Source organism: Acipenser ruthenus, chromosome 9 (assembly GCF_902713425.1).
Source record: "Acipenser ruthenus chromosome 9, fAciRut3.2 maternal haplotype, whole genome shotgun sequence".
Lineage (NCBI taxonomy): Eukaryota > Metazoa > Chordata > Actinopteri > Acipenseriformes > Acipenseridae > Acipenser > Acipenser ruthenus.
In genome coordinates, this window is record NC_081197.1 from 20,987,323 (window position 1) to 21,014,900 (window position 27,578).

A 27,578-nucleotide genomic window follows, 5' to 3' on the forward strand; every position below is an offset into this window, starting at 1 on the left:
AATAATACAGTAACAGACAAACTAACATTAATAAACTAGCTGTCAAACTAAATTAACACGGCACCCCATGCACATGATAAAAAATGCAGCAGCAGCTCTATATTAATTATGAGCACATGTACAGGAGCAATGTTCAAGACATGCACAGAATTATTTAACAGAATGGTGAAGCAACTCACCAGAACGGGAAACACCAAATTGCTCGGTGACTTGTGTCTGATTCAGGTTTTTTTCAAGAGCTTGAGCAATTCCCAACTTTTTTTAGCAAGAGAGACAGCTGCTCATTTCGCCGTTTGTTTACAAGACATTTTGTAGCGATGAAATGTACTCGTGGAAATCAGAATACACAACAAGGCAATGATAAATGACTGTGGTTCTAGAAAGATTGAATAAGCCTATCAGTGTTCCTCAAGACAATCTTGCAATTACAAGTCAGTTTTCAAAAGACTGATAAACTACTTGAATTTAAATTTGATGATAAGTTATGAGGTTACAAAACAGTACTGTATCACTTTTGAACGAATCGCTGTTTGTGCCAAAAAGGTCTAATTTTAAGCAAAGTTTCTGTTCCTTTAGGCGGAGCATTTACAATGGGAAAAGGTTGTTCTCTTAGCCGAAGTGTTCTCTTAGAAGTTGTTCCTATATGCAGAGAGTACTGTACCTATACCGCTTTATAATTGATCAATTTTAATATACCTTTCTTACTATTCATTTCTGTCTAGCAGAGCTTTAAAAAGTCAGATTTGTATGATTGTTTTTCTTTATTTATACCGGTAGTTGAAAATAGTATAAAATAAAATGTCTGTCTGCATTAACATTGATGTTATACAATAAAATATAATTTAAAGTATTCAAGAATTCTAATGAATCTTTGATGTTATGATGAATTTGCATAAATGATGAGTGTGTGAGGTGTCCTTGTAATGAGGTTGTTAAAGATGACTTACTTTTCTAAATTTATTTCAGCCCTGAGGAACAACCGGATTGAGCTGGTTCGATTTTCATGGCACGAGCTGATCATCAGCATCACTGATGTGACTCTGTCAGATGAAGGGCAGTACACTTGCTCTGTCTTTACTATGCCTGTCAAGACATCCAAGTCTTTCCTCACTGTTCTAGGTAAGTACATTAAACAGGGCACATTGATTGAAGTTACACTAGATTGGTCTATTGAGTTCATCCTAAATTACTGTGCCAGCTAACTTCATTTATTTTTCTGCTTTGGTTAGTACAAATGTTAGTCGAGGGGGGTCCCCAGTGGCTCACCTGGTAAAAGCATTGCAGTGTGGAGTGCAGGGGGAGTCATTATATGCTGGTTTGAATTGCCAATCTTGGCTGGAGGCCACAGGGAGAGCTACATTGGCATTCCTGTTGGTTCGTGGGAGAGCCACACATACTTTCTTGATTTATTTATACCACCTTACCACCAGATTTCATATAGATCTGTGCAGACCGCAGACTATACTGTTTCATATTAAAAGTCTTAAGCCAAGTTTAATATTATTGCTTTACTGAAGAAAAAAAAACATTACAATTTATAGTTAATAAAAGTGGTTTTGAAAACAAGAAATTATATTTATATATACTATTTTTTTTAAATGGAGACGTGATCAGTAAAGTAGCACTAGTAATTGATGTTGATACTTCAGACATTAAATGTATGACCATCCGGAATAGACAGCCTCTAGAATGATCCGTGTTTCTGATCAACTCATTAAGATGATACATTCAGCTGTTGTTGCCTTGCCACAAAACATGCATTGACAAGAAATGGCAGCCTAAACTTTTTTTTTTTTTAATCCATGCAGCTCCAGAATTTCATATAGTCATATTAAGTAGAGCAGTAAAAAAAAGTATTAAGAATGTTTAAGGTTGGTGTACCAACAATTAGCTTGTAGAGCTGTTTTTCCAAAATGACTATCCATCAGTACACATCTTCTGTTACAAATCTGCACTGACTGGCCATAAATGTGAACATTGTAAGTAAAATTCTCCTAGAATGCAATGTATCCAAATTTAAGGGGTCAGGTGAATAATGAAACAGAATAATCTCAGACTTTATATGGGGCATGGTAGTTGGGTGCCAGTACATCCAGCTCACCCCTCAAGGCAGTGGTTACATTGACCAACAAGTCCATCCACTGGAAAGAATAACAATGATTTGATACACCTGCAATATGTCAAACATAGCCTGTCCCTTAAATAACTAATTTGTTTGATATACGAATTGAATATATGGCATGTATTCTGTAATATTTAAAAGTTGCATCTCTCTATTATCAAGTCAGGTTCGGTAGTAATGGGTAAGACAACTGATCTGCGAGAGGAATAATAGTTGACACTGGACCAAACTTAATCGAAATAAAACAGTAACATTGTAATCACTTTAATATAAATAACAAATGAAAAGTAGTAGTACAACTGAACTCATATATTTACAGGTGCCCATTGGTGCTGTACTGTTTATAGAGTGACTATTAACTCTTAAATGTCATTGTAGATTTTTTATTTTGTAGTTTTATGACAACATACAAGCATTTCCAAAGCTTTTATATTCTCCAACAGTATGCATGATACAATGATACTGAAAAAGTTGTAAATGCTAGTGTGAAATGAAGCATTAACAAAAGCTGTAGTCTATGCAGTACACTTTACAGTCTGAAAGCGTAAAAGCTTTCAGACATCCTTGCAAAACCTTCTTTTCTATTGGAATGTGTTGTAATTTTCAAGTGTCATTTTAAACATAAAACTATTTAGCCTAATGAAAAAATTATTTAGTGATACAGATACAAAATATCAAAGATAACCGCCATTAAGAGTACTCAATTGAACAAAATGCTTTATTGGCATAGACCTGATTGTTGCATTTGAGAATTCCCTCTGGTGATCAAAATCTCCAGGTCAATTACCTACTTGTTACTTGAACTTGTTAAAGAATGAACTGCAGAAGGAGCACCCCGCCAGCACCACCTTTAGGCTTTTACCTCAAACTTTGCATGTATCTGTATTAATGAAAGAGCAATGGGCACCACCTGGAAATAAACAGGAAATGGGCAAGGAATTAAATAGATGTTTATATCCTGCTGAGACCAGACCATTACTTTTCCAGTAATACATTTTTTCGAAAGACTATTATTTTAAAGAGACAGTACAAGTTTTTCACATTGTAGGTCTCACGGGAATTGCTTTCGAATAGTGACACCTACCAGGAAGGCATTACTGGAGCAGCTGTGAGTTCAGCTTGAACAGTTCAGAGTCAGTGCCTGCCCTCGGGTCACCAGCTACTGCTAGCTTAACCAGCATGGGCCATCTCAAATTACGTTTTTGCCATCAAGATAAAGAATGTAATTTTAATGTGACAGAGAGAAAACCTTCCACACTGTTGTCCGTGCATTGCAGCTTGTACCTGCTGAGAATAATACTTTGAAACCACTCACTGCTACAGCTGGGAGCAAAAGCATTACTGTGGCAATGCTCAAATCTACAGTTACTGTCATAAAGTGGTAGTGCGGAGCTAAAATTGACTGCACTGAAGAATACAAACAGTGCCTTTATTCCAAATTTAAAAAATACTGTCCCTTTAAATATATGAACTATATTAATCTGTTGTAAGTAAATTATCCTGGAAGTTGTAATTATCCATTTCCTCTGAATAATATTCATGCTACATTCACAGTAGAGGCGACGTTAATATGAAAGTAGAACATGTTAATTAATCTTTCTGTGATTCATTCTGTTACAACAGCTAAGAATGCTAATGTATAAACAGATTAGCATATCAACGAAAACAAAGGCATTACAGAGCTGGAAGAGTATGGGAAGTGAGTTTTTTTTACTGACCACACAAAAGGGGTTACAATTTAGTGGTCCTTATGAAATATTGTTGAATATGTTTTTTATTTATTCATTTATTAATACCTTTTGCATCTTAAGGAAATCAGATAACAATCTGAGAAAGGTATTTCAAGTATGTTATTATTATTATTATTATTATTTATTTCTTAGCAGACGCCCTTATCCAGGGCGACTTACAGTCGTAAACAAAAATTCATTTCAAGAATCACAGTACAAGTAATAATACAATTAAGAGCAAGATAAATACAATGACTTTGGTTCTAACCATGTTAACCATGTCTTAACTATTTCAATATTAAAGGATCTTTTTGGCTTTCCTGGACATGGCTGTGGATTTAAATTGTTCTGAATATGCTATTTTACAACCCAAACAACTTATCTGCATACATTAGCAGGCAGGATAATATAAATAGAAGTGTATATTTTTATCATGCATAATATTAAAATGAATTTGGAAAAGCTACAGTTAGTGAACATCAGATGCTCTGTATCAAATGTTTTGTAACCATGGGAACGGTAAGGAGTAAAAAAAAATGTAATTTTCCTTTCAGGAGTCCCTGAAAAACCAGAGATTGCTGGTTTTATGAAACCTGCCTTGGAGAAAGACACAATCACACTCACCTGCAATACCTCAGGCAGCAAGCCAGCAGCTGACATCCGATGGTTCAAGAATGACAAAGAGATTAAAGGTAATAGATGTTCCATACTATATACACTCCATCTCTCTACACTGTATATTAATAAAAACTGAAAAACAACTAATGTCTGCCATAACCAAAAGCTAATTTGGCCCATTTTCTAGGGAAACTTAATGAGCTGCCATACTTACCCTCTAAAAATGTCCTCCAATTATCTTGTATATGACATCTAATTTGACATCTAATTTTTGCCTGTGACTGTATATCCCTGTATGTTTCCCACCTAGCCATTAGTCTACAGACTATACAAGTCAGGTTTGCCCACAAAGCCCAATACATTTACATCATTGACAAAATCTGTAACCAAAGATGACTACCACATTGGTACTGATAAACAAGACTTTAACATATTGGCTTCACACTTGGCACTGTATTCTGAGATTGTCTGTCAATTTTCGATAATTTATTTCTTACAAGATAAATTAATTTATCATATAACTTTGCTGTCATATAAACCCTGCTTGCAAAGTATGTTGGTGACTTTGACACTGACCTCTGACACAATCCCAGCTAAAAGTTAATTGAACTGTCAAGGGTCCGTATACCATGAAAGACAAAGATCTGGTCAGTATGACGCAAAGCTCTTGTCTTATTTACATAACACCTCAATGCCCGCACCGGGCAGAGGAAATTCAATCTCCTATCCTCCTCTGAAGCAAACAGAGGTGGATGGAAAGACTCCAATTCCACAGACTGATTCATGAGGAAGGCTGTGATCACCTTGGGGAGGAAAGCAGGTTTTGTACGCAGTGACACCCTGCTGCCATCGTTCCAAATACGCATACGGGAGCTGTGCGCCGACAGCGCCTGCAGCTCACTGACCCGCTTTGTGGAGGTGATAGCCAAGAGGAAGGTTATCTTCATAGACAGATGCTTCAACTCTATGGAGTGTGTAGGCTCAAACGGGGCATTTGTGAGAGCCTCCAGTACAACATCAAGGCTCCATTCAGGGAGAATGGCCCTCCTGGGAGGGCGTAACTGCCGAGCACCTTTGAGAAACCGGGTCACCAAAAAATGCACACCCGGAGATACCGAATCTACGGGGCATGGCATGCAGAGTTAGCCGCTAAATACACCTTCAATGTGGAAGGTGACCTACCAGCATCGAGCAGTTCTTGCAGAAACTGCAAGATAACCGGCATGGGGCAAGAAACTGGGTCATGACTTCTAAAAATACTTCTATTTACAGGCGTACAGCGACCTAGTGGAGTCTGCCCTAGAGCGCTGCAAAATACCCACATTCGCGTCTGACAGTCCTAGGGCTGTCCAGTGGTCCCATTCAAGGGCCAAACCCATAATTGCAACCTGCCCGGTTCCAGATGCCAGAGAGTGCCTCTTGTCTGACTGAGGAGATCCAGGCGAAGCGGGATCTCCCAGGGCTGGCCTTGTATGAGCTGGCATAGGGTCGAGAACCAGATTCTCCTGGGCCACCGAGGGTCCCTAGGCAATCCACCCACTGCGTCAACCGGGGGAAATCCTGCCAGGCCGAACTTCTCCGCGCCCTCCAATGAAGCAAGCCGAATGGCTTGCTTCAACACACTCGCCGCTGACTCCGGTCGATCCAATGCAAAATTCAATGAGGCTGTGTGGTCCAGTGGTTAAAGAAAAGGGCTTGTAACCAGGAGGTCCCCGGTTCAAATCCCCCCTCAGCCACAGACTCATTGTGTGACCCTGAGCAAGTCACTTAACCTCCTGTGCTCTGTCTTTCGGGTGAGACGTAACTGTAAGTGACTCTGCAGCTGATGCATAGTTCATACACCCTACTCTCTATAAGTCGCCTTTGATAAAGGCGTCTGCTAAATAAACAAATAATAAACAAATAATAATAATGACAAACAACAAGCTGTATTTATTAATGACACTGAGGCTAGAACACAATGTGCATACTGTTCAAAGTTCAGACGTTTTGGTCAAAAATGACCATCATCAGTGCTACTAGAAACAAAGAACAAACATGTTTATAAATACTTGTTTCAATTAGCTTAAGTGATGTAATACTGATTATGTGCAAAACAGGCAATTGGAAACAATTAAAAACAGGTGTTCGAGTGTCGACATATACGGACCATATATACTATGCATTATGTGCATAAACAGAAATAATACACTAATAAACAGTAGAAGGATAGACAGCATGTTCACAGCTAGCAGGACAATTACATCACAATAAAGTCAAATTCAAAAAGTTAGTTAATTACATCATTCCAGCATTGTTGTCCTCTTCAATATATAATCAATATTCATAGCTTATGATTAAATTAGATCAATTGCACAGTTTTCGGCCATATCAAAGTTAAAAGTAAAAAGGAAAAGACAAGAAAATAGCTTATTAGGGTCTACAGGAATTCAGACAAATATAACAGCACAGTATTCTGTAGAAAACACGATAATGCAAGTTCTTCATTCAATCCCTCTGGTTGTACCGTGCGTAAATAAAAAATCAATTTTGATTCACACTGTAACAATTTTTTGTCAAGATTTTCACCCCCACGTGCTTGGAATAATTGTTGTATGCCACAAAATTTAAGATCTGAAATTGAATGTCTGGCATTGAGAAAGTGTCTAGCTATTGGTGAATGGATGCCTTTTCTCCGGATTGAGCGCTTGTGTTCATTAATGCGTAATCGTAACTGTCTGGTGGTTTTTTCCAATGTACTGGAAATGGCAAGGACAGGAAATCAAATACATGACATTAATCAAGGCACAGGTAATAACCTGTAAAATAGTGTACTTATTCTGGGTTGTGTTGCTTGTGAAATTATTGGTTTTAACCCTTTGCAGTCCATTTATTAAGTGTGCGTCAGGCGCGTCAGGTCAAATTTATTTTCACACATGCAGTTATTTTTAGACGCGCTGTTTAAATGTATTTTTTTCGACAGTCAAACGGGTTTAAAAGGCCCTGCATATCAACAAAGCACTCACTAGGCATCTCCAGCCCCGCCCCACCCTTTCGTTCGCTATCGCTTTCACATATGCTAAGAAATAAATAATAATAATAATAATAATAATAGTCGTACATACCAATCAATCATCTCCTGATCATTATTTTATTACTATAACATCTCAAAAAAGCTCTGCAAATGTCCGTGATAGTCTCTGTGCGCTGATACAGTAACAGCCAGCTTGTTTCCTTATGACCGCCCCTATGTGATGCCAGGGGCAAGTATGACTATTTTTTATTTTTTTTAATTTTATCGGCTTGTCTCGGCTCCTGTCGCTCCCACTCGGCCATTGAATGGTTTTCTCTGCTTTTTCCGGAGACCTAACCAAATTGTCTCTCAGGTTTCTCCCTCTGTAATGAGTAAATAACGGTAATTTATTAAAAATCCTACTATCAATAGTATCTGCAGACAGAACATGCCAATGCTTCCTAATTATAATCTTATTTTCCAGACTTTGAGTAGTATAAGTAGTGCAAACAAAATCTTTTTTATCTAGATGAGGGAGCTCATTATTAGTTTTGCATCAAACCTGGGAGAGAGCTTTATCTAACCAGGCTCTTAGGTAGTTTCTAGATAGAAACTGATTGTACATCTTCTGTACCTCAAATTCAAAATCTATAGGTTGTGAGCAGATCCGCTTAAGTCTTAAGAACTGACTATATGGAAGTCCCTGTTTAAGGGTTACAAAATGAAAACTTGAAGCATGCAAAATGCCATTTTTATCAGTCGGTTTTGTAAACATCTTTCAATATGAGAGTGGTTTAACAAAAAGGTAAAAGCTGTTTAGCTTCATTTTGTTTGTTTATAGATCTATTTTAGCTCTTCTACCAAGCCTCTATTTTATAGTTTCGGTCAGTGTATTCCATCATCACACACTTGACAGTCAATTATTGGTAAAGCTGCAAGAAATAGGAAATGGTCCCCATTAAGAAAGATCAGAGAAATAATTAAATAGTGAATTATTGGATACTTAAAGTAAAATGCACTTTACAGTAAACAATTTTTTTGTACTGTAAATGAATGAACTAACCAGTTTAAAAATGCAATTTGTCTTAATACTGGAGGCCTACATATTCCTCCCTGGAAATAAATTAACAATGATTTATCATTTTTTTATACTTATAAAATACATATGAATTGTAGAATTTAAGGCAGCATGGTGAATGCATTATATATTGATTAAAAAAGCATCATTGTACAAAAAGCTATACGATATAGCAGAATATATATAACACTCTTTTTGGAGAGTGTTCTTTGCAAAAGAATGATTTATTGTCATACAACATTAAAATAGTATTCTAAATTAGACCAACAAGCACTCCTAGTTTAGATCTTAATGAATACATTGAACCAATGAAACCCCTCACCAGGTATTATAGTACATGATGCTTTAACCTATGAAACCTGGAATGCCTACACCATGTACATCATATAACAAATATAGAAGGGGCACATTATATTTCCAGGTGTAGCCATGGTAGATGTTTGCAATATGGATAAACTGATTCTGGACTCTATCATGAAGATGGACATGTTGTAAAGTACCTGGGCCTGCTTTTATTATCTGTTATGTACAAAGTGTGGGGGAAAGATATTAGCTTTGGTCTGTCTGGCTGCGTGAATTCATGCCCCGTAATCATTCTTGTTGTGAAGCTGAACTGCAGAATGAAACACACAGTTTCAGATCAAGTGCATTACTCAGTTTGTCTATTGTCTAAATTGGCAGAGTTTTCATAATATGCACTCAATACTGTTTTTATTTTGCGGCACTGAAAATACTATCAAAGCTCTAACCTGATTTCCTAAAAGCCTTGACCTTGGTATTGTTTTGGACTGTAGTACATGGTTTGTGCATTACAGAAGAGTATTACTATTTAAATGGTACATAGCAGTTAATCCTGGTCAGACCAGATGGGACACTATTTTATTATGTTTGCGTGGCAAGGATTGCTTGCGGGTGACGTCAGACCAGGAAATAGACGTACACAGTACTATGGGGGAAGCGCTGATGTGCAGATTTATTATAAAACAAAATAATTAAACAAAACAAAACATTTTCACAATGGCAAAAGCAAACAGACAGTAAATTTAAACACTAAACACACAAGTGTGAGTAGCAATTGGTGACTTTTATAAATCTTATTGTGTCTTTCCCATTCTCCACTCTGATCACTCCAACCCCGAGTGCGAGATACGTGAATCTTTTATGCAGCTGTGCCAGGACTCAATTGCTAATCATTCAGTCTGGCCCTGGCACAGTCTGCACGTGACCTACTTTGGCAGGGTAACCACAGTGCCCAAATGCATATACACATTTTAAATCACCCGTGCTACATAACCCAAACCATACAGAATAACACAAAACATAAAATATGAACAGGGGCGGAGAGTACCCCGTCACAGCTTACTTTAAATTGTGGTGTTGTTTCTAATAATGGAAAGCCTATATGCGTGTTTCGGGGGGTTAGCCGGGGCTCCACCCTGCTCTCCCTGTCAATCATCTTCTATTTCCAATTTAAAGTCTCAACCACACATAGCTCGCTGTAGCATTTCAGTTCATTTTCTTTGTGCTCTCGTTTTTTTGTCTGACTCCCGAGTTCGACACCACTTTTCTTACCTGCTCAGACGATCTCGCAGGCTCTTCAACATCTCGCTATCTGGACCCGGTAGCGTCTACAGCAACTCCGCAGAGCTCCAAGCGGCTCCACTCCCATAATTCTTTACAACTCCAGTATAAAGATTGGACCACCTCCAAACTGCTCAATACCCTATATAAAAAAGGCATCATCATTCCATCCTGTCCGGACAGGCTCGCTCTTTTCAAATTTTATTGCAAAGCCATTTCAGCGGAGCCTATCATTCCTCCCAGCCTGTCTGCCTCTGCTCAGCCTGTTCGCAGTCCCTCGGTATTCAATCCTCCCTCCCCCGCTCCAGCCCTTGCTTGAAGAGCAGCCGCTCAGCTGATATCTCCTGTCTCACAACCAAGTGCCGATATTCGCCAGGAATTTTTCAACGACATGAGAACTCTGATGTAACCAGTAGCAGGTGCCATCGCCTCCATTAGCACCAGGTTCGATGATATCGTTATCAATATTCTTTGAATATCATAAAGCATTTTCTGCCAAAGCAGCCTCCATTTTAGCTACAGATAACCATATCATCGACTGGTCCAGCTCTGACCCTGATCTTTTTAACAGGATCTTTAGCAGTCTCCATGTTAATGCCTCAACTGCGCATTCCACATCTTTGTGTCCCAAGACTACTATTGCTTCTTCATTCAAACCAACCCGCTCCTTCCCCTTTCAGTTCAACAGCACTTCATCAACTTCTAAAGCAATTCATTCTTCAGCTCCCCCCGATCATTCTACAGTCAGAGATCGATATGAGCGTTCCATCATTAATCATTTTTTTTTTTAGGTTCAACGCTGCTCACATTATTCACCCCTATCAACGTACCTGTGCTGGCTCAAGCCCTAAGTACCCACCCAGATCAACAGTTCGTCTCCTATCTGATCGACGGCTTGACTAACGGTTTTCATACCGGTCTTTTCATGCTCCCTGCTCAATGTTTCATCTTGAATAACCTCCGTTCAGCCATCAACAAACCCTCCATCGTAAGTTCGCTAATCCAAGCAGAAGTCTGTAAAAGCTTTATGGTCGGCCCTTTTTCTGCCCCCCCTTTCGCTAACTATCGATTCAACCCTATCGGCATCACTACTTGAAAGGTTTCAGGCAATTATTGATTATTCTGCTCCCTGTGGCAAGTCAACAAGCAGTATCAATGCACTTAGACCTCACCACCAGTTTTCTTTCCATTATATTACAATTTCGGACGCCATTAAATGCATTAAGATAGCTGGCCGAGACTCTCAGATGCTTTTAAAGTAATGCCCATCCATCCTTCTGTCCATCACCTGTTCGGTATCAACTGGCAAACAACTTCTACTTTGCAACAAAACTCACCTTCGGCTGCCGCAGTAGCCCAAAGATTTTCGTCTCCTAGGCTGTCTGCTGGCTGCTGCTTAACTCTTGCCGCGTTCCATTTATTCTGCATCTCCTCAATGACTTCCTGCTAATATCTCCTCCCTCAGACCCTCCAGCTCAAGCAATGTCCAATCTAAAATCCTTATTTTCATCAATCGGTGTCCTGTTTTCTGAAGCTAAAAAAATCGGTTCACTCAACTCCATCGAATTCCTTGGCATTACACTAGGAAATTCAAAGCTCGTCTTCCTCCATCCAAACTAGACCGCATTCACCTCCTAATCAACACTTTTCAAGTTTCTTCCTCCATCACGAAGCGCAACCTTCTATCCCTGCTCGGCCACTTTAACTATGCCATCCGCATCATTCCACAGGGCAGGTCTTTCATATCCCGTCTCCTGCAGCTATCAACCACAGCAAAACATCTTGGCTCCCATATCAATATAACAGCAGTAGCAAGAAAGTATATCCTAATGTGGGCTACTTTAATAAGTCACTGGAATGGACTGTCCTTGTTTTACGAAGACCTGATTTCAGCTCCTCACGATTTGAATCTCTTCACCAACACTTCTTTATTAGGATTCGTCTGCCCCTTCACCTCCATGTCCAGATACATCCTCAGCAAGAAGCCTTCCCTCAGGACAGATCCTCTACCCATCAGCTCATCCCGTGCAGGAGTTACAAGACATTGGTTTTCAACCTACCTCGCCACCCTCATATCCAAAGCAGGCCTCTCTCCTCAGTTCTACACCCCTCACTCCTTCAGAATGCCACCTCAGCAGCAAAAGCCAATATTAACCAGCATCTTATCAAGAGCCTAGGGCGCTGGTTCTCCTCAGCAGTAGAATCCTACATTCGCACTTCCATTTCCGACATAGCTACAGCTCACCAAAAAATTGTTAACATGCCCGGAGTGGGGGCTACCTGATCCACCGGGTCCACCAGAGGTCCGCATCCCCCCCCCAAAAGGGGAGGAGGGTTTTTTTCCTCTTCACTGTGCGGCAGGTATATGTTTAAAGAATGAATATAAATAAAGTATCCCTACCTATTTGGTCCAGTAAAATCATTATAAATGGTCTTGGGTTATGCGGTTAGCTGGGGGTCCAACCTTTGGGGTAAATGAGGACACTTCCCCAACCTCTATGGCTGCCGCCATCCGTGCCTCCACTGAGGAGGGGTTCTCACCATGTGAGTCAGAGGGGACCCACACTCTATTCTTTAGCAGCTCCTGCTCTTGCTCTAACTGAGACTGGGCTCTATCTCCAGCTCCCTCTTTTGCCACTCCTTCTCTAGGTCCTTCAGTGGAAGAACCTATTCCTCCTACATGACTGCTGCTCTGCAGAGCCTGTCGTGGGCTCAGCGAGCCAATCTTGTGTGTTTTCAGGTTCCTGGGGTTGCTGTACAGCCAGCCTTCGAGGACGCTCTCTTTCTCTTCTGGCCAAGAGGGCTCCTGCCGGTCAGGAATCTCTTTCTCCTTTATACTTTATTCTCACTTCTCAGCCTACAGTACCTCTCCAACTAATAACCTTTCACTCCAGCCCCAGCCCCAGCCCCCCCCTGAAATTTATATATTTTTAAAATGAATATCAGTATATTAGAGTTTTAGGTTTTCCAGTTTCAGGATGTGAAAAAAATAAATATTAAAACCACTTTTGTGTGTTTGAGTTCTGGTTAACCTGTAATTTTAATACATTTCAATGAGGTAGAAATTTTAAATCAAATACAGTATGTTAAAGTAATATTATTTTTACACATTTCATGATAAGATAACATGCTTACCTGGCTTATGAATGTGTAATACTGTATAGTAAACAGAAACACCAAATATTATTAAGTTCAATGACATCAGAAAAAAAAAATAGCTGTATATTTATTCCATATCTAGTTCTTTCACATGATGCACTACATTGTAGGCTACAGTACTGTGACTTTGAAATACATTCCATCTCTTGTACTATTATTGTACAGTATACACAGGTACAGATAAGTGAATTCTTAAGGTAGTCTACTATACAGTATCAGGGTCTCAGACTAGGTCGTAAACATCTCCGATTCCCAGTGTGTTCATATAACTAGGTGTTACTGTAGCTTTTCAAAATGTTTTATTTAAAAAAAAAAATGTTCAGCATTGGATTCAACTATACACAGATAAACTGATAAACCAAAAAGTTTACCATAATAACCTCAGCATGATGCTCCTTATTATAAAATACATCATTGTGCACAGTTTGCTCAAGTGTTGAGTTTTTACTGACAGTGTTCTTTATTATGGCTACATACCCAATAAGACTTAACAGAAAATGTCAAAGTAACTAAAGCACACATGGACCACACTAGATAAATGAATTGCTCTTGTGGTCCACATCAGTGAAATTCCATCTCATATTACTTTTTATTAACGGATTTATAGTCATATGCATTTATTTGTAAAGTAAAACAGTGAAGAGTCAACATATGGAATGTACTGCATAACTGGCATTTTGTGGATTATATAGTATTGAGGCATATCTACAGAGGTAATTATAAGGCATTAGCAATTTCGTAAAAAAAATAAAAAATCATGAATAACTTGTGAAAGAAAAATATGGTAATTACATTTACCATAATGCATGGTAGAATGTAATAATTTTTTCATATTTCCACATAGCAAAATGCCAAGTTAAAAGAAAAAAAAAAATGGAATCTAATTACTGTGTCTGTAGTGTGGTCTATTTTTTTTAAATCTCAGTTTAAAGCATATTTGTTGAAAAAAAAAAAACCTTCCCAAGTATGAAAACAGGTTTATTAGATTTGGTCTTCTCAGGACATAGAAGATATGTTGAGTAGGGTACTGTATTTTTTTTAATCAGCTTCTCCTTCTGCAGCACATTTTGGGAATGGTTTCTTCCCAGTTGTGTGGTTTATTAATAAAAAAATGTGTTTCAGTCAGTGCTTCCTTTCCAGTATACATGAAACAACATATGAGATCCACCTCAGGAACTTGGGATTGAATGTCAGCAGATTCAAAAGGGTAATATTACCTATGGGGAAATTATCCTCTGAACTGGAAAGGAAACTAATAGAAATGTTGCAGTTTAAAACAGGATCATATTTGTCCCATTTGCTCAGTTTTATTAAAATAAATCTCTGAACACGTACATTAATATATGAACTGCTCACTCCTGCATGAAGGAAGAAACATGTTTAATTTGTTTACATGTGGAACCATCATTGGAAGTATTCATTTTTGAAGCAGAAAAAAAAAAAAAAACTGTCACTGTTTCTGACAGCAAAGTATCATGGACTGCTCTGAGGGGTTTGATATATGAATCTTCAGTTCTCTAACTGATCTTGAATGCCACTTGAAAGACATTGATAATCTGAGATGAAATGTACTTGCAGTGATAGATTCATGTAACAAAGCAATGGGCTATTACTAAAGTAGTACTTTATTAAAAGCTAAAAGATGTATCTGTCAAAAGCAGCCTAAACTGATTCCTGTGCAATTTTCTTGATGTGTAATTAAATATAGAAACCAGTAATTACAGTTATTTTGACACTATCTTGTCATATGAGGCAAATGTCAATACAAATGTTAAAAAATGGATGAGGTGAAGCATCTTCGATATTGCAAGTTATCTATTTATTTCATGTGTCACTGGCTTATAAATATTGTATACAAAACACTGTATATAGTACAGCACTAACATGATATACATTATTGACCGATTTAACAAGTCATAGCCCCCCAAGTAACATAGAATTACATTTTAAATGAGCTGATACATTTTATCTAGTATTGATATAGGCCAGCTGCTGTGAGACAGTTATTTTATCGAGGACCAAATCCAAACTTACCCATGGGCCTTTCTCTGAAATCCCATCAAAGACAGGAATAGGTTTCTAGAAATGGATGCTGAATCCTTAACAATTCAAATCAAGATAAGTAGAAAGAAATCAACTGCTGGAGGGTAACCCTCACAAGGCAGAGGGCCTTAGTCCAAGTGCCTTGCAGGGTGTCTCTTGACACTGCCATTATCCCAGAATTACTCAAATCTCTCGTCCCTTTTATTGTTTCTTGGTAAAAAGCCTCCATTCGTTCATGCTAAAGTACATACACTACTATCAGAGCAGATTCGGACAAGTGAAGAGTGATTGAAAGGGCTATTTTACGTGACTTTTTTGTGTATTTCAAACTGTTACCATCTGATTGAAAGGACAGAAAAGCCTTGAGGTATTATTTTTCTGAACCGGATATAGTACCAGTAATTCAAATTTCTTTAAAAGAAAAAATGGCACAGTGAAATAACGGAACCAGAACTGAATCCACTCGAACTGCACCGAAATGAAAAACACAATAAAGGCTTTTAAATGGGCTGTGAGTCTCCTACAAGACTTATATTTAATGTACTTTCTAAGGACGAGTTGGAATTTTACGTAAGTTAGGTGAGGAATAAAGATGGAGCATATCAAGCTTTAGAAGGCTGTGTTCACATTGGGTCAGTTTAGAGGGTTTGGTCCGCATTCGGTACGGTTCGATACATTTGGTGTGAACAACAAAGTCCTTTTGGGAAATGAACCGTACCGTTTTGCAAACACACTGAGTCTGGTTTGCTTGCTAAACGTCAATGTAAAGTGCGAAACAAGAGAAAATTAAAACAGCAAAATACTTTCAGGTAAGGTAAAGAATCATAATAATACCAGCTGTACTGCAGGATAGCTACATTGTGATACTAGCTCTTTAATGTAAATTTAAACTTTAAAACTGTCAAATAAAACATGACAAACTTTACAGAGCTGTTTATTATACCAGTTATATCAGCTGCAAAACCTCATCTGTGATTCTTCAAGGTTAGTGGACTATACCTGCTTGTGTGTTCACATTCGCACCCACAGTATGTCAGTCACTTCAGCAAGGCCAAATAGTGATAACCAGGCCAAGCTTTACCTATTATCAAGCAAGCTTTCATTCTGTTTGTTATATTGATTAGTGCTATTTATAATTACGAACCTGACACTTTCCGGGTACTCCATAAATACTTCAGCATAACGTATTTAATGATCAGCATAGTACTCTCTTAATTTAATGGCACTATAATACCAAAGCAATGGTTGCAAATGAAGTTGTTCTCTATTTCAGATTAACAGTAGCACATAGTGGTATCAATGGTGTCATTGGCAGAATGGTTCTCTAATGCTATCACAATGGTATGAACCAACAGACGCTATTAATCCATGCCAGCATTGTATCATATCAGTAACAGTGTTCTGCTGAGTCAGGAAGGCAGTGTGATAACATGGTCTTATTGTTCTGATAGAGTTTCTGCAGGGTAAAAAAAACAGTATATTAATATCACTGGGATTTCCAAGAACTTTTTGGGTGCGTGTAATGGACAACTTCCGTGTCCCATCACTGGCTTCTCAAGCACATGTGTATATTTGCAGGAGAGAGCTAGATGCTGTGTTTGTGACATGCTGCCAGCTGAGTTTTCGTAGCTGAAGATTAGGCGGTTGCGATTCCCTAACCAGCTGGTGGGCGTGTCCCGGCGGAGTATCTGTCTATAAAAAGGAGCTTCCAGACACACATTTCATAAATTAAACGGAATCGAGCACCCATGCTAAAAACCAAGTAGGGTTGGCTCTTGGTTTAAATGACAATGCATTAGAGACACCTTCAACAACAAATACGTTGTTCCTGATTGGTTCAGGTTTTGAAATCTCAGAGTAAAGGAAGGAATTGCATTTTGTTCACCTTTCTATATGTCTTATGTACTAGAGCCTACAATGGCAGAAAAGCTTATACAACCATGAATCAAAGTCGACAAAGACGGCAAGATATGGAGCTTGAATAAGGAGTGCAACTAAAAATGCGTGTCCACAGACCCGTGGCAAACAGATTCAAGAAAAGACATATCTCAAATTGTGTAGTAAAAGAACATTCCATTCAGGATCTAACAGTCACTGCAAATGTGCCCAAGACAACGCCCCATATGAAGCAAACTGCCATTGGGTCTAATTTTCAAACCGTTTATTCACGTTTTTAATTAACTTCTAAGTCTTGAAAGGCAAAAAACACCTTATTTTATAATCAAACAATTTGGTAAATATTGTCTCTAAAGGTCTCTAAAATACTCTGAATTTGTTTGAACATAATTACAGACTGGAGTTCACACTGAAAATATGGCCTTGTTACTTGCCAAGATTCACTGCTCTACTGCTCAGACCTTTATCCTGTTATGTCTCTGTATGGGTATATGACTGTACAATAAATAAAAACACTGTACTGTTACATCTACTATAAACATGGGGGTATACTTTAATGAATAACACATTTATAACTGTGTTTCAAATATGTTTGCATTCAGAAAGTGGTTACCTCAGGCTGTAAAGTTGAAGTCACTTGTATTGCTATTTGGGGTCATATTTCCCAAAGTAATACTGTGTTTTTCTGTTTTGCTTTTGTTGCATAAACAATTCATCATAGCTTAAGGGCACAGTTACCCCCAGCTTTACTTATCGATGTCAACATATACAATGTACAACAATGAAATAAAAACAGACACATGAAGACAATATTCTACATAAAAACAAAAACTAGTATGACCTAGTATTCTCTATCATCTATAAACATCCTTATTAGATACATTTCTATTTGTATAATATGTAAATGGAATAGGGAGGGAAATATTTATAAACTTAAGCTGAACACTTGAATTTGAAGGACTATCTTTTTATTTAAGCAGGAAAGAATTCTAAGGTTAACATGTTAAGTGATGTTCCAAATAGTTCATGCTGTTAACATCATGAGAATGAATTGGCATGTTAAGAAGGTAAGGGTAAATCTCAGTTTTATTGATAAAAAGTCACCGTTTTGTTGGTGGTGTCTAAGTTGCATGCTATGCACAGGAAACGTGAAATGTCATGCATTTCTATGAAATTTCCCATTGTAGGTAAACACAAAAATCTTACAAAATACAGCTTTAACTCTTCTGTATGACAGTACACTACTATCAGACAGTATCTAGTCACTAGTCCTGAATAGGAACAGTGTTATATCAAAATGAAAGAAGACTATTTAAGGATACATTTTTTAAATACTGTACAAACTGAATGAAAAAATCTACCGATGAGTACTGAGTAAGACTGAACAGCTGAAGCTAAAAAGAAATAGTCAATTTCAGTAGACTAGTTTATGACTGATATTTCTATCAGCTAGAAACAAACGTTTTAATATAACTCTGTAATAAAAAGAATCTAAGATTAAAAACATTATCTCTTTCCTGGCTACTTTTTTTAATTATTCCCTGAAGTAATTAAGCGCAATCACCCTCATTAAGGTTAGTAATGAACTTATCATGCCAAATTCCTCCAGAGATGAGCTTTAAAAAAGAATGTATGTGTGTGTACTATAGTGGCTGAAATTTGGGATTTGGGATAGTACCAGACATGTAGATCCTATTTGTGTGACTTGCCTTTTAACCCGTTTTTTTTATATAAAGGATCAGTGTAGTTCATCACTTTTTCAATGCTAAGACTACATTTCCCACAATTCTCGTGAACTTTGCACAGGTGTGGAGAGCAGTTTTTAATCTATAAAGTCCATTAATGCCGCCATCTTGACCGGGACTAGGCATACATCATGAAATGTTCAAGTCCTGCTTGGGGCTAACTGGGTTGCAAAGGTTTTAAAATCTAGTGCCCGGCTTGTCTGTTAGAAGGCCTCTGTAGGATATCTGCACCGACCGGTGTCACAGGAAATATATAGACATTGTGCTGACTTTTTATTTTAAATATATGTTCTCAATGTTAAAATATTCTTTATTAAAAGTCACAATAGGTAAATAAAAAAAAATCTGATAATGTACGCTACATACATAAATCAAAACGTTTTAATAATAACAATTTTATAACAATGAAGTAATATAATAAAATAAATAGACTACAGTATTGTTTATTTTATTATCTATTATTACCACCATGTAATCACAGTAGTTAGCCAACATACTACCCCGTTTACAGAGACGTGGGAAACTCACACACCGAGTTTAGAAAAATAACCTAGTAGTAGTACAGCAAAACACAGGTGAAAAGAAAAAAAAAGTATGATACTGTAATATTATTTGTCATTGTACATAAACAAAAGTATTTCATTACCTGGAGAAATGGAGATGGTTTAGCAATGCTAATTACAGATGTAAAGGCAGAAATAAACGTCAAAGTACAAAGCCTACTTATATAAGTATACTTTTTATCCTAGAACAGAGTGTGAAGGTGAGACCCTCACTGTAATATTTAAATCAATGTTATTGTGTTTATGAGTGTGATTGTTATTCTACTGGCGATAGAGTCGTAGTTTATTATCTATCGTGCATGTTGTTGAACAAGTGTATTTAATATATGATGGTGTATTACTGTATTTAGGATTCGGGCACTTCCCTTAATGAAGTTGCTGTAGCTATACATGTGGGACAAGGGTTTTGTTTTGTTATCGCCATGTTTAGTAATCTTCCAAGAGAAGGGGTAATGCTAACGTTCAGTCTTTACCGGTAATAGTTCCAGGATCCCCGGAACCCAAATCCCAGACAATTTTCTAGTCCTGAAATCCAGGGATTGAAAACATGAAATACTGGGATTTCGAGACAAACATGTAAATTAGAAGCAGAGCTGTCTCGTGACGAGACAAACATGTAAATAAGAAGCGGAGCTGTCTCGTGACGAGATAAACATGTAAATAAGAAGCGGAGCTGTCTCGTGACGAGACAAACATGTAAACAAGAAGCTGAGCTGTCAGACAGTATTTTTGTCTCGTGACGAGACAGCTTAGCTGCTTATTTACATATTTGCTCACATGGATTTGTTTGCTTGACTCTGCAGACCAGTGTAAGCAAGTTAAAAAAAAATAATGGACACGCTATTAACAATATACAAAGACCATGCCAACAAGTCAAACGATCCAGACAACGTGTGGCATTGCTTTTTACAAGAAGTGCCACCTGTTGGTGTTGGGCAATCAGCAAAATGCAGAACGTGTTCAAAAATTTTTGGATCTTGTGGATCAACAAAGGGGCTTCTCACTCATTTGAAAACATTGTATAACATTGACTCAATGAAGAAGAGGACTGAAGCTGATGCAGAATCAAAGAGCAGCGCTTCTGCATCAGGCCAGTCTAGTTCAAGTTCTTTGACAGTGACACCTGCTGCTAGTGCTGCAAATTTGACAAAGAAGACAAAGTTAACACACTCCTTTCAAACAAAAAAGGATATGTTATGAGCAAGAGGTTTTACCGAACTACTGACATCAGAAACAACAATTCATAACATGTTTGTTGACTACAGCAAGAATGCTAGGAGCGCCGTGATGGAGGAGGAGCAAGATTCAGCTTGACTTTCAATGAGTGGACTTCGATACATGAATGTCAGCGTGCCTGTGCGTAGGGATGAAGAGAACAAATATTGGAGTCTCGGACTGGTTCGCATTACGGGCAGTATGCCAGCAGAGAGGCTTTTACCGCATGGCATTTCACTTGAACATGACATTGTGTGCATCACTACAGATGGAGACAGTGTGCTGGTGTGAGCTGGGTCTTTGCTTTCTGCTGAACAACAGCTCTGCTATGCTATAATCAAAGCGGACAAAGTCTGGTCAAAGCAGTGTGGCAGTGACACCCGAGACAGACGCAGAGGGCATCACTTCATACGACTACGATGAGTAATGGGATAATGATGATGAAGATGGAGATGGGGTTTGCTTAGGTGTCTGAAGATGATTCTGGTTCTGGAGTTACACCACATTGTGGACCCCATACTATTCCCGCTGAACGGTGGGAGACGGGGGCTGTCCTTGTAGTTAGCATATGACTTTCTGCTGTCAATTCCACCTACCAGCGTGGAGTCCACCTACCAGGCATTTTCAGCTGCAGGTATTTTGTGCACCAAGTTACGTAGTCTTTTGAAAGACGAAACAATTGATGCATTGAGCTTTTTTCGTTTTTTTTTCTTAATTGTTGAATTAAAAAAAATATTGTTGCATAATATTTACCTGTTTATTATCATTTTTTTAGAGTAGACCTACACATGTAGCTTAGGCAACACTGTTGTTTTTTTGATACTTTAAATAAACACGTAAGATAACAATATTATTGTTATTTTCACTGTTGTTATTATTATTATTATTATTACAGTATAGTAGTTCAGCACAATAGTAGTTCAATGCGCTCAATGTTCAGTGTGATATAAAGTACTTAAATATATACATTTACATAATTAAGAAAACAGTAGTGTTATTATTATTATTATTATTATTATTATTATTATTATTATTATTATTATTATTACATTAAAAACAAAAAAATAAATTCAGAAATCCTGTTTTCAGTGTTGGGAATCTAGTCCTGTATGTATGACATCACATATGACATCATCAATTAATTATTTGAAATCATTCTTATCCACTAATTGTACTTAATGGAATTTTAATCTTATAACCAAATATTTTTTAAACTGCTCTTAGTCGTAATCGCTCTTAAATGTAATAATTTACTGTATCTTGTAATTTCTCTCATTTGAATTTGCTCTTAATAGTGATTTTATTGTATTTTATAACTGCGCTTATCTGTAATGTGATATTTTGTAATGTGATACTTTGTAACAACTGTAAGTCACACCCTAATTGAATAGGTATGTTATTGTTTACTGTACATTTAAATGAACGACCAACCAAATTCAGTTATAATACGTGTTCCAGAAATACCAAAATCAAAAAGTATAATTCGCTGCTCAACAAATGCCAGCAGTAAAGCCACATATTATATCGTGCATGGTGCTTGTCCTTGCTACATGCTAATATCTTAGCATGGAGCAGAAAGATCACAACCATTAAGCAGAGATCATTTTTACACAGGTGTCTGTTCTCCCCAGTCTTTGAAGCTTAATGGTTCTAAAATGTACATCTTTTTTGCTGTGCGCTTAACTCAAAACTGCCTATACTGTACATAAAGGCTATTGTGTTTAATGTAGTGATTTTACCAGTCCTGCCGCGGAAGGGACACAGTTACTGGGTAGTTGAAGCCCTCAGGGAGGGTTGCACTTAGCATAGATTAGTGTAAACGAGCAAACATTTCCAAAGGTGGAAATAATGAAATAATGGAATTGAATCATCATTTTATCTGACCAATGCTTCTTCTAATTTTTTTTGGTACTGAGTGGACTACAAACTTCTCTGAGCAATACTTTTCTGTCAAAGGGTAGCTTAGTTGAATACTAAATAAGTGACAATAAGTTAATATAAACTGCCCAAACCACTAAACAATGATCACCAGCAAACTTGATTGTCAGTAAACGCAACACATGCAACAAATAAACTTGAAAATATCAGCAAGAACAAGGCACTATAAATGTTAAAGGTTTTAACATCGTCCGACCACACTTTCCATCCTTTCAGCGCCTTCTTAATTACCAAACCAAAGAAATAACATGTCGTACTCACACACAGTATAATATATACGATCAAAGGGAAACGCAGGAAGCACACACCAATGCAGTTATCAAAAAGTCCACATACTACTATAACATAACCTTTCTGCATTTGTTTTATTTTTTATTTTAAATGGTGTTGTAAAGATGCTGCTGTCTCTTCACCCGCCAGATTGCTGCGCGCAGCTTAGAGGGAACATTGACTTTGACCCATTCGACTCCGAGATCATCACTTTCAATACAAACACAAAATGTCTCATTTTCAATCACTCGACAACACCCACAGTACAGAAATGTGCATTAATGATCAACAAAATGAGAATACGTAAAAAAAAAAAAAATGTAATGCGGGTACATTCGTATCTCAGAGAAACTGGAGAGGAATGGGAAATTAAAACAAGGTAAAGGCAATCATCCAAATAAAGCTGAAGCAGTAACGGATAATGACATAGAATGTCCGTACAGCACTGAAATGCTAAGTTAAAAAAAAACTGTACTGCTGAACCTCGTCTTCTTTAATATTAGCATCACAAGGGTATCCATGTATTATAAAAAAATAATAGATGGGCCTCTTCAGTGAGTTACAGGAAAACAATTCCATCTCGGGTTTCTGTGACGGTTTATAAATTACTCGACCTTTGGTCTCGTAATTTATGACGTCACAGAAACCCTAGATGGAATTATTGTCACATAACTCACTCATCTATTATATATATATATATATATATATATATATATATATATATATATATATATATATATATACACATACACACACAGTTGTCCCGCATTATACTGCCCCCCTTTATAACGCCACCCTTGCATACCGCCACCTATTCTCTCTGAACAAATGTCACCAATATAAAAACAGTGCTAATTTTACCCGTTATATCGCCACTGCGCTGTCCGCCACCCACCAACTTCCCCAGCCAAGCAAATATAAATATAAGCATTGTAGTTTCCCTCATTGTAGTGCCAGTGAAATAATCACGGCCAATTAAAACAACAAAGTTATGCAGTTAACCTTTGACTCGCTTTCCTAATTCGTTGTTAACTGAACATTCATACCAATGTCCTCAACACTCCCGCTCCCAAAGCAAAACAGAAAGTACAAAATGGTGAGTCGACTCTACCCTTTAACAACAGAGCAAAAGAAAAAAAAAATTGCATGTATGCATCTGAAAATAAGAAAGCAAGACATCGCAAATGTTTTTTCGCCTAAGTGAGGCATATATTGTTAATCGAAGGACAATTGGAGACATTCTAATGGATAAAAACAAATGGCTTACCTTGATGGAACGGGATGATTTGTTTAACCTGGAAAAGGCTTGACGCAGTCTAAAATTAGTGACTTTTATAAACCACAGTAAATGTCAAAAAAGCACATCAGTTTTGTTTTAAAAAAGTGTTTTAACAGCTTAAAAAAGAATGCTGTTGAGCTTAATTTTCTTTGTGAAATAAATAGACGGCATTGTTCAATGGGGGATAGTATTCAGCAGGCTTACCAGGCTTACCAGCAGTCGTGCCACACAGTAAAGTTCAAATGACCAGTACAGTTTTTATGGAATTGTTGTTTGGGTGATTTGACACTAAATGAGTGTCAAATTTTGACATTATGTTTCATACAGATGGGAAAAGATAATGAAATGTCACTAGTAAACCTACTGTTGTGTTAAGAAATAGTACTGTAGTTTTAAAAAAAAGAATGGCCTGGAGATACTGTAATTGTATAACTAAAAAAATTAAATGTTTGAATTTATTGCAAACATAGAAGGTTGTGTGTCTGTATTTTTTTTTATTGACTATAACGCCAACCTCGCTTATTGCCCATTTTTGCCCATGGCCCTTACCTGGCAGTATAAAGAGGGTTTATATATCATAGGTAAAAAGACAGAACAGCAATTGTTTCTGTGAAACAAAGAAAGCACCAACACTCTTAAGCTGTTTAACTTTGTAAATAAAATGTTAATCAATTTCACTCAGTCCCTTGCATGCAAGAGCTATCAGTAACAGGGAAGCAGCTCAAAGGAGCTCGAAGACGCCTTTCCTCAAACTGGAGTTAGCAAGATTAAACATACAATTATTTTCACCAACTATGTCCTGCTAGGAATATAATTATGTGAGCATTTGTTTTGATGTTTCACATTTTGTTGTTGTCCCAATAATACATTTTTCCAGTTTGGTTGCATACAAAAGTGTTGCTGTATTTATGTCCTTGAGCCTAAAATAGTGTATACCAGTCTGGTAGGTTAACATTGATATATAGTGTATTCATGCAAAAAGGTCCGACAGGGTGTCCGTATATATCTAAAATACCGACACCTCTGGGCGTTGTGTGGCATGAGGCGCCTTATACAGTAGATTTGAAAAAAAAAAGAAAGCAGAAATCATGTTTTAGGGCAAAACATGATTTGCTTTTTATTAAATATTCTTACACCAATAAAAGAGCCAAAAAAGTACTCCCATGTATAACTTTGAACAACACACTAAGTTAAGATGAGTAAATTCATTTAATTGAAACATGTGGAAGTAAGTAAATCTTTATTTTTGATACGTGTTGAATTATATATTGCCATTGAAAAGATTTACCAGGAGGCGGAGTTGAGACTTTTTTTTTTTCTCTCAGTGTAATATTCTGTTGTTTCAGCAGAATGGAGGGGTGGGAGGAATAAAAATAAATTCAATGCCGTCTCGGATTTCAATAATTTAAGGTCTGTGTCGGAGAGGGGTGGATATTCTAGCTTGGAGACTAATGCAGCTTGAAATTGTATATTCTCCTTGGGCATTTCTTACATTTCCATAAAAACCCTTTGTATTTTGTTAAGATGTACATATTCCACAGTTGAAATATGTATTTTAATTTGTTTCGGTTTTAGACAGTTGAAAGAAGGCAATTGCCCTCTTTGTAATTTTTGTGGTATTTTTTCTCAGTTTGCTATCTTCCAGTTCATTTAATTGTTATTCATCTAAATCGGCATGGCTACTTACAACTTTTGTGATTTTGCCTTTTTTGTGATTTGCCTTGGATTATATATATATATATATATATATATATATATATATATATATATATATATATATACAGACGTGCTCAAATTTGTTGGTACCCTTACAGCTCATTGAAATAATGCTTTATTCCTCCTGAAAAGTGATGAAATTAAAAGCTATTTTATCATGTATACTTGCATGCCTTTGGTATGTCATAGAATAAAGCAAAGAAGCTGTGAAAAGAAATGAGTTATTGCTTATTCTACAAAGATATTCTAAAATGGCCTGGACACATTTGTTGGTACCCCTTAGAAAAGATAATAAATAATTGGATTATAGTGATATTTCAAACTAATTAGTTTCTTTAATTAGTATCACACATGTCTCCAATCTTGTAATCAGTCATTCAGCCTATTTAAATGGAGAAAAGTAGTCACTGTGCTGTTTGGTACCATTGTGTGCACCACACTGAACATGGACCAGAGAAAGCAAAGGAGAGAGTTGTCTGAGGAGATCAGAAAGAAAATAATAGACGAGCATGGTAAAGGTAAAGGCTACAAGACAACCTCCAAGCAGCTTGATGTTCCTGTGACAACAGTTGCAAATAATATACCCCTAATCCTATGCAAAAAAACATCCTACACTCGGGCCTTGACTTGGACTACATTCACACTAGGTGCGTTTCAAACGGACTTGGTCTGGTTCATTTAGTTTGAAACAATGTATCAATGTGCTTGCTGTTCACCTTTTGTTTTTGCTCTACTTGTTTCCTCAGAATATGAACTAAACTACGTAGGAAATATTTACTTCCGAGTCAAGTTACCTCATATAGTTCATTTCCTATGTGCAATAGGAGCGAGTCCAGCAGGTTTAGCAAGCAAACCTGACACGGTTTGTTTCCCAAGCATACTTTGTTGTTCACACTTCACACCAAACGTACCGAACTGTACCAAGTGCGGATCAAACCCTCTAAACAGACCCAGTGTGAACACAGCCTTAAGTTCAGTGGTCTTGGTGCCCTCTACAAATTTATTGAACTGAAGGCCATTTTGGCCTTACCCTTTTTTTTTGTTTGTTTGCCAATTTAGAGCCCTCTACATGCAGTTAAACTTGGCTACGAATTGGAAAGGGAAGGTGCAGTGGTTGTGCAGCAGTGTCAGGTTGTTGTTTTTTGTTAGTTTAATGTGAAAAACAGTAATAGAGATAAAAGCACTATATTCAAATAAGAAGCATTAAAAAAACCCACTATTTTTATGTGTACTGGTCCTGAGCTTTGCAAATCTGGTCACCCTAATGGTGCCTACATTTGATAGCTGATGATATTTTCAAGTGATTTGCTTTTCTATTACAATTACAGTACAATGTCTCAGTGAAAAGTCCCAGTCTGCTAAAAAAAAGTGATTTATTGCAGTATTCTGTGCACAACTCAAAAAATAAAAATAAAAAGGGTAAAAGCTATTATTATGGCTGGAATATAGTAAAATAAGTACTGTCTGTGGTATATGTCAAATATAGAATTATTCTTTATATTTTGACCATTTCTAGAAAGACCACATAGGTGGTTTAAACTTTACTCGTTGCTTTATTTGTTTAGGGATGCCAACTGTGACCTTGCAATTGCAAATTAATATTTATAGTGGCATTTGCAGGAACTTCTATACA

General features: G+C 37.2%; 1 protein-coding gene across 4 annotated transcripts in view; it reads left to right on the top strand.

The window, feature by feature from the left end:
• Window positions 1–27,578, top strand: part of LOC131737891 (cell adhesion molecule 2-like) — a 660,024-nt gene that overhangs the window by 553,535 nt on the left and 78,911 nt on the right. For all 4 annotated transcript variants that reach the window (XM_059029678.1, XM_059029679.1, XM_059029680.1 and 1 more), the window contains 2 exons: window positions 967–1,119; window positions 4,407–4,544. In XM_059029678.1, the coding sequence (XP_058885661.1) occupies window positions 967–1,119; window positions 4,407–4,544 (291 nt within the window). The remainder of the gene's footprint in view (window positions 1–966; window positions 1,120–4,406; window positions 4,545–27,578) is intronic.